Genomic DNA, 9,784 nt, shown 5'->3' on the forward strand with positions numbered 1-9,784 from the left:
CACCGATGTACACATAAGCGTAGTGTAGCGCAGCGGTTCCAAAACTTTTATGATCACAGAACCCTTAAAAAATATTTTTCGTTTCGTGGAACTCCAACCATCTCTAACTCCGACTTAACACCGGTTCTGCTACAATTATTCGTAGATGCATTTATTGTTATCATTGGAAAATCAATAATCCGAAAAATGCTTTAAAGAAAGTTCGTGATTATTGTTTACTACAATTACTGTTCTCAATATTCAGATGCATCTCGCGGACCCCTCAAGATTATCCCACGGAACCCTTAGTTTCCGTGGAACACACTTTAGGAATCGTTGGTGTAGCGTAGACCAGTTCGAACGTACAGGTCTGCGCACACGTGGCCACTGCTCGGACGGTCGTAGCGCTCTGGAAGCAATGAGTCGCATCGCGATTTCGTGTTGAACGAATTTATTATTTGTTTTTATAAACAGAATAATTAAATCGAAAACTCTTTTCACCGACAACCGACGATGAGCTGATAGTTGAACAATTCCTATATACAGTCGAGTCGCGATAACTCGAAAAACTTGACAACTCGAATTGTGTTTTATTCCCCTAGAAAATTCTTCCCCTATAAATTAGTTAGATATCTCGAATAATACATATCTCGAAGTGAATTTTTATTCTCCTACAACTTAGAGTTATCACGACTCGACTATATATATGTATATGAAGTATACCAGAGGCGGCAAATTTTTTTTCGGCCACGATCTACTGAAAATATACTTCACCTTTGAAGATCGACTTTCTTGGAAAATTTTTTATAAACCAAAATAAAAGATAAAAACCATACAGATAAAACGTATTGACAGTTTGTTCATAACCACCATGATTAATTTTCGTTCACGTGGCCTAAAAATAAATTCTAACATAATCGACTCTGAAATCGTCCGCGATCGACCGTTTGGCCCTCTTTGGAGTATACCTACATTATTTATTTTTCCTAGTTTTACAATAAATTCATGATCGTTTTATTTTGGTTTAGAATTATTTGTTCAATTTTTAGTCGTTTGTAATGACAAATTAAAAAAAAAAAAAATACGCGTGTGCACCACGAAATATCGAGTTGAACTTAAACTGAACTGGACATAAATACCAGCCGCAACGTTCAGTCGTTCGTAGGAAATACACGTATCACTCACGACCAGGGACGCCCACAGAAATGTAGCTCAGGGGGGGCAAAAAAATTGTAAGTACCTAAATACTTATAGGAAGATTTACTGCTACATATTTCATCTACTCATATTTTGTATTACTATTATTAATAATTTTTTAAAAATCAAAATTCATTTAAGTTTATATAAAATTACATTATTAGTTATTAGTTTTAATATTTATGAGAAAAAATATAATAAAGTTTAAACAAAAAACAACTTTATTTGATTGAATTCGCATCATATTTTATTATTTTATTCAAAAAGTAATGACAATCTCCTTTTGTTTGAAGCAAATAAATTAATTGAATCATCATTTGTTGATTAAAAAAAATGTTAGATACTTGTTAGATACAAGGATTGTCGAATAATCACTGAATACTCAAGATCAGCTTTATGTAAAATAACTTCCAATTTTGTAAGGGACCCGAAAATCTCAGGGGGGGCAATGGCCCCCACTGGCCCCTCCATCCGGGCGTCCCTGCTCACGACTGCAATATCGTATCACGTAAGTACACGTCCTTCTGCGTCGAGTCGGTCACGGACCGGCCAATCTCCTCGCGTGACTTTAACCGCCGACTGCTGTCGTTCACTCTCCTTTAAGGACATCGTGTCTCGGCCGCGCGAGTTAAACTGTCAACGTCATACGTACATCACACGTTTATCCTTACGGTCTCGAAATACGTTCGACGCCGCGAAAAATGTCCTCCCCCAGAAGTCGTCCGCACCCATTACACATATAGTATGTTAAATTATTGTTAAGTTATTATCAAATAAATAAATATATTCGCACCGTAACCTTTTTTGGCTATTATGCGACCGAAGTACTTCAGTTCAGCGATTTTGATTCCAGTGTGTATTGCAATACCGTCATATCGGAATCCGAACACGTTATGTTTACGTTCGTCTAACGAGGTTCACGCGGGTAAGCCTGTTAGATACGAAACGCGTACATTTCATGGAATATTATGTAAATAACGGTTCGAGTGTATATTTGCAAACGGACGAAGTCATTGATTAAACAAATGATTTATTTTTGGGGTAATGCGAATTAAATGTTTAAAAAATTAAACCAATACAATATGCTTGATTTTGTGAAATATTATTTTTATCATATTGTTGACGTCTGTGCACATACATCAATTATCGTTATGATATGTGTTAATGTTTACAGGATTTTACAGCAAATATCAGTTTAATGTTGCAAGTAATCAATTCATACTACTGTTGTTAAGTTTACATTATTAATATGGTCCGAAATAACGTAGGTTTTGAAGAATTTGAACCCATCATCATATTTTCTACATTTAATTTGCATAGTTAATAATATAAACATATCGCAGACTGATTTAATTTCATGCGTTCACGATTAGGCAATACCCACAGACAATAATATTATAATACACGAGTAATAATTGGCGTGAACCACACTCCTGAAATGTCATCTGATACATTTAGAACCGTTAGAAAAGCTTTAATTTATGTTTGAATCTATAAAATGTATTTACTGAATTAATTGTTGGTTTAATAATCAGTTTAAAAAACTCGGATTTCTGCACTTAACCTCAATTAAATCGAATATGTTTGTCCAGGTTAAGCGTATGCAAATCCAACAGTATTTTTATTTTTCTAACTAAGCTGTCGCGTTTGAAAATTATTGAAATAATTAGCATAACTAATGGAAATTTCATTGCTCTTGGAATATTAATCTCATATTTGTTTTAGTGCTGTTCGTTATCCGATCGATCAATAATAATTGATTAATGTTCTTGACATACTATGTATGGAAAACAATATTATCGTTCAACTAGTTATATTTGTACACGTGTGTAAATATCGCACTTGAATATAACGCTCGATTTGACGGTATATCTAACGTTTACCAAATGGCAAAAAGTTATGTTTCAATGAGATTTCTTACTTGACAGGAATTGCATAAATTATGAACAAATCCGTTTAGAATATTACCATTGAATCATCGAACAACAATTGAGTTTAAAAAGTAACACAAATGAAAATATCATGAACGGTCTGAAAACTCCGCGTGTAATTTCGTTTTTTACGTATAAATTTAAGATTCAAGTTCTAAGTTAGTTCCGTCTAATTTCGACTAGGCACGCAGGAGAAGTTAATTAAATCTGAAACATATTCAATATGTTAAGATACTTTTCCGTTTATTATTATTTATTTATTTATTTATTTTTTTTTTTTGATACTCGAGCGCGATATCAGTCACTGATACACTTTACCATGTTATGTAAATATTATTACTATACCTAAAATGTTTAGACATAACCGATTTTTTTTTTTTTGTGGTAGGCACTATGCGTTGAGCTGCACGTGGATCTTATATCACATTTGGATCGTCTCTCGCCTCGTGCTCGTGCACCGCTTCTGTACAACATTATGTCGTAGGGTTTTCGATAGCGTCGCGTCATGCGCCCGGTAAAAATAGTAGCGCCGCCGTGATAGATCACATTGTTAGGCTGTACACATTACCATATCACAGTACGTCGGGAGACCGTGGGTTACTTGCGCGCGTACTTAGATATTACGACCAAACGTCACCGTGGTCGTGACGAAATAATATTAATGAGCCCAACAACTACCCTCAGCCCTTTTTTTTTTTCAAACCAGCGACGGACCCGTCACTCGGAAACGCCGTGAGGTAATTCTTCGCGTTGCCAGATGAACCCCTACCTTCGTACAATATTCGTTCCACCGAAACGTAATAGCTGTACGCATATCATTACAGCGCACGCGAAACACGTGCACCGTTTGGACGCGATAAACGTGCATTGTAACAGCAGGACGTATTGCGGAACAGCAACGTGTTTTGAGAATGATTCTTTACGCGACCAGGACTTGGAGTGGCAAGTCATCGAAGGGCGAACTAGTGGCTTACATACGAAGGGGGGGGGGTTCAGGTTCAAACCCCCCAGGGCCAAAAAAAAAAAATCGTGATATTATTGATAACGTGTAATATATTCTTAGCCTCATTATTACGCTTTGAACTTAAAATATAAAAATATACAAATATACAATTATTATAATAATTAAATAATTATATTGATAGGTGTTTGAAAAGTTTGGTTAACTATTTTGTTTTTATATTCCTATAGCTACTAATTTACTGAAATGTAAAAGTGAACTGTTGTATAAAATATATGTATCTATTTATAGCAGTTATTTATCTTTGTAACGAGAAAAAAAAAGATAACGATTAACCCTCCCCCTCCTCAGGTCAAGATTGAATGTACGCCACTGGGACGGACTATGGTTCCTAAAGCGTTTCGAGCGTTCCGTGTACAGTACCGTCCGTACGATCAGTAATCAGTTGTTTACGCATTTATAGCACTCGACGAATATTTATTTCGCGAGTAAATCGTTGTTCGCGCTCACACTGTTCCACGGAACTGAACGCTATCGACGAGACGTAATGGATGACCGATTCGAAACAAAACGAATGTTTTTTCACCATTTATTTATAACTATTCGGTAATATTTTTAATACGGGTGATCATAATTTGATCAAACAGTCGACTGTTGCGGTATACTTTTCGGGAGAAACGTTTAAGGGAAGGTTTCCGAAGCGATACGAGAGGTTTGGGGACCGATAAGCTCCCTCGAATCCATCCCCCCCTCCCCAGAACGTATGGTCTGCGTCTTACTCGCTCCGACGGACGCGGCGTAGAAAAACGAAAACGTATTCGTATTAAAAAACATCGTACGGCCCCTCGGGTAAGGTTTAATTACGATTCCAAAAACTCCGCAGCGTACACGCATCACAGGCATCGCGTGCAATAGTACCCGTATTATTCGGTGTTGTTGAAGCCGCGGAGAACGGCATTCAATTATCCGTGTCCCCGCGCGCACCGGATAATTATAAACTTATTAATCTTCGTAGACAACCGGGTGATCGTGTAATAACAACAGTATTAAAAACCTGCGCGGGCGGCGGCGATAGATCACACGTAGTCGTCGCGGCCGGCAGCCCGAAGTCGGCGGAACGGCCGACCGACGCCGCGTCAACCCATTATTGTTATTGCGCGTACGAATGCACTACGGCCGGTAGTAATCGTATTCACCGTTAATGTTTACTATCAATATTATACTTCAACCGCGTACTGTTATAGAGAGGTATCGCGCGTATAATTAATTTCCTCGCGGCGGCGCCCTCGCCCGGGATCATGGTACACGTTTTTAAATTAACCCGAGCGCGCCCGTTTCTGAACGCGTCCAACGTCCGTACAACCAACACACCAACCGTACGTTGACCGCTGCACGTACGTGTCAAACGTACAACGATATGTACCGCGCGTCCCGGCTCCGGACTGCAACATAAACTATTACACGTGCGCCCGAAGTTGTCTCAAGGTCGGAGTGCCAGGGGTGGGTCGGAAATACCGTCGCTGTTGTGCGCAGCGCACTTTCGAAGGTAGTCGTCGCGTATTATATACCCGCACGTTATCGGTGCCCTATATTTATTTTTTATTTTTTTTTCTATTGTAAATTTATTATAACGTATTCTTTTTGTTCGTCGCGTCCGCCGGATCAAAACGGCATTACTAGGTCCAGCTACAAATCATATCGTATGCGTCTCAAATCTCCGGGATTTCGGAGCGTGAAAAGCCGGCGAGAGGAAAAAAATAAAATAGGAATACCACCGAAAACCCTGGGACATGCGTGTACCCATTACGTATTCACCCCGCGCTAGTCTTTCGCGCGTCACATAATATACGATGTCCCGGCGAGCGTGAATTCATTACATTCCGCGCGAGTTGAATATCAAAATAATATACAAGTGTATCCCTGGTCGCATACGATGTTACAGCGCTCTTGCGCGGACACACGTGTATCGGTCGACACGTCTGTCGCCGGCGAGTTTCGAACCGAACGAAAACCGCGTTAAACGTGTACAACATAAAATTATTATATCGACGAAAAAAAAAAAAATCATCGGTCCTTTGGATGTCTACTTTATATTCCGGGGGGTCCATGAGACTGCTGTTGTTCAGGACCTAAGACCGTCGATCATTCGTGTAATGTACACTGTATAAAAATATATTCGAAACGATCGTCTGTAGTCTGTGCTGCAATTAAACAGTTAAGGTTGTTGTACGTTTTTCAAACATGTTTTAACGTATACACGGTGTGCCGAATTTTTTCTGTGTTTAGTGCAAACCGATCGTACTCATATCGGTTCACGTAAGCAACCGTTTTTGTCACTCCGACGGATTCTATTAAACGCATTCGAATTTCGTAATGGGCAATTTACTTTCCGTACTGCGCAAAGCGCGTCTTACTAGGTACGTTTTACCAATAGGCGTACACAATTATTGTCGACTTTGCGTATATATTGTAACACGACCGAGCACTAACTACTCATCGACAAAATTTTTAAATTGTTTTCTATGGAAACTGTGAACTTGTACCTTAATACGTCCATGTTGTTAAACCGAGTTAAGTAGTTGTGATTCGTTCAGCCGCAAGCTTATATATGGTAACTCGCCCGGCTTTGCTGACATTTTAATTTATAATTTATGTACACTTGTTGTGCCGCGCGAGCGGTTCAAGTCGCGCTCAGACCGTGGCGATAATATCACCTCTATACAGTAATACAAACATACACGAGAACGTGTGGATTATTTATAAGGACTACGGAGGTTATATAGGCTATTAAAAAGCTCGGCAGTGTGTTTTTAACGATAAAACGGCTAGACTTGTTAATTCGATTGTAACTACACGTAATTATACGTTAAACTATATATAAATAAAGTAATTATAATAACACCGTCCGGAGTCAGATTTTCGATATGGGTATAAAAGTGATTCGGTGAAATGATAATGCACCAGTGGCGTATAGATAACTTTTGTATTGGGGGAAGGGGATCATTTGCAAACAAATCATTTTTTTTTTTTACGTTTCTAACGTTTATAATATTTAAAAAAAGGCTTAGGGGGGATCTGACCCCCCACATCCCTCTTGTATACGCCACTGTAATGAACCTATGATAATATTTCTTCAACACGTGCCTGTGTGATTGTGTAAATAAAATTCGAAGATAATTACCCGTCAGATTTGCGTATACGGTTATGTCTTGTGTCAATGGCGTCCATCATCTAAAATCCTGGGCCACACACTTGCGATCGGTGCCTCTCGACGATCGTTATCGATAGGTTTATAACTAGTATCTATGATTCCCAAGATTCGTTCTCCCGTGTTAAAGTTTTGTCCACGAGAGATAAGATTTGCTAACAAAATTAATTTAATTGAAAACATTCCAAATTATTTCTCTTGTTTCACTGTAACCTTTATGATTTTTAATTTTTTAACTCATTATGAAAAAACTATCGGCAAAAACATATAAAAAAAAACACAATACAAAGATATCTATCAATTTTATAGCGTGCGTAATTAATAGACGAACATTATACTGGCGTGAATGAGTAAACATCCATCGATATTAGTACGTTCCATAATTATTTTCGTATCATCACATCGATCTATTAATAAAACCGCGCGGTCGAAACACACCACGATTAGTTTGGGATACACCTACCGAAAAGCGCTGCCGCCGCCGCGTCAATTTCTCTGGCAGCGACTGTATATTTTTAATATAAATTAACAGTTATAATATTGTATATACAAATATATAATAGATACAGAAAATCCAGGGGGACATGTCCCTCTCTTGCCCCCTCCTAATGAACGCCCTTGTTCCTCGTGGTTTATAATACCCGTATTTAATCCGATGAATGTACAACTGTGTATAATTATGTGTAGAGTAATAAAAAGCGAATGAATCTATTCCGCAACAATCGCTCGGACGCGGTTGATCGACTTCTATCCCGCATTGCACGATATTATTACAATATTACATAGCTGAACGTAACGCACGATTAATTATAATATTTACGTTTCCACATGTATTCACGTACGTATCCATTGTGTATTAACAAGGTATATTTATATTTCAATCCGTATGAAAGCTTCAACTGAATTATTACGATTGCAGTTTATTTATTTTTCTCCCTCGCGATTAATCCACGCACGGTTCAACCGCAGCACAAATCCGTGGCGTGAAATCCTAACCTCGACAAACGAGTGGGTTTACTTCATGCACACACATGCAAACGTACCACCTATAAACCCTTTACGTAACGGTTTTATAATACCGTGGCAATTTCATGAAAAAATATTTCTGTTTAACGGATCAAAATTATATAACATTAGTGTTTCGAAACCTTCAATAGCAAGATAAAATAAAATTTTTGTGGATTAAAAACTGTATTCGACCCTATTTGTCACGGATTTCACGGATTTACATTCCCCAATGGTACTATTAATTATTTAAACAATGTGAACTTTTATACAGTTATTCTACAAAAAAAGTTTAAAAAATTCATGAAATAAGTACTATACAATGTGATCACGATTCAAGGTAACACTAAATATCTCAGGTGGATGATCTTGTATTGAAGTGAATATTTTAGAGGGCCTAGGGGGTACTCAAATACACATTTATTCATGATTTTCAAATTTTTAATACTTATGATTTGCGCATGCGCAATAAAACTTACATTTTTTTAAATGGAAACAGTACATTTTTTACATATTCGGATAGATTTTTTTGTCTTATAAGTTTCTTTAAATTTACAAAATTGACCAAGTTAGAGTAAGTCGAAATTTGAATTTATGCATAGTTCGTGTTTAATTCTATTTATAACCACTGTAAATAATAAAATAAATGCCAGATAAATGTTTAATTTACTTTATCTGTTTATAAATAATAATTTAATATAACAATATTTTAATTTTTATAATCGACGAGCTACCAAGACTGTTGGAAAATGTTTTATTAGAAACACGAGAACATATGTTTTTCCAGGAAGATGGAGAACTACCTCACAATACAGTTATTGTTACAAGACAATTAAATCAAATGTTTCCGAACCACTGGATTGGTTCTTATGGCGTCCTTCCTTGGCCTGCACGATCCCCAGATTTAACGCCATTGGATTTTCTTTTATGGGGATATTTGAAGACTGTGATTTATGCAGATCCACCTGTCAATCTTCAAGACATAAAAAACAAAATACAGGCAGCTTGTGATATTTTAAGTGAGGACCAAATCAAGGCGGCAACTTCGACTGAATTTTTGAGGCGACTTGAATCATATTTAGAATATAATGGCGACAATTTTGAACAATTCATAAAATAAATTTATTTAATGCATTTTATTTTGTATTTAATATAAATATTACTATTATTATTATAACTATTTTGTTACGGTACAGTTAATTAATGCTGTGGATGAAATTCAAAAAAATATCGTAAACTAAAAATTATATTTATAATTATTTCACACTTACTTCATTACTTATAGTGGTTACAAATGGATATTTCATTAAACACGAATTATGCCTTAATTAAAATTTTGATTTGGTCAATTTTGTAAATAGAAAGAAACTTATAAGACAAAAACCGTCGAGTTCGGGAAATCGTGAGGATCGACTATATTCGTGTATTGTACGGGCCAGAAGAATACAATATTAAAATATTACGTTACGCAGGTATGGTAAATGATACATTATTCAATCGCGG

General features: G+C 36.9%; 1 protein-coding gene across 1 annotated transcript; it reads left to right on the forward strand.

The window, feature by feature from the left end:
• The first annotated feature begins 9,056 nt into the window (after window positions 1-9,056).
• On the forward strand, window positions 9,057-9,401 carry LOC112680826. The gene has a single exon (XM_025551042.1). The coding sequence runs from the start codon at window positions 9,057-9,059 to the stop codon at window positions 9,399-9,401; it is 345 nt and encodes a 114-aa protein (XP_025406827.1).
• Window positions 9,402-9,784: the final 383 nt, after the last annotated feature.

The sequence above is a fragment of the Sipha flava genome, unplaced genomic scaffold, assembly GCF_003268045.1.
Source record: "Sipha flava isolate LNK unplaced genomic scaffold, YSA_version1 101_pilon_pilon, whole genome shotgun sequence".
Taxonomy (NCBI): Eukaryota; Metazoa; Arthropoda; class Insecta; order Hemiptera; family Aphididae; genus Sipha; species Sipha flava.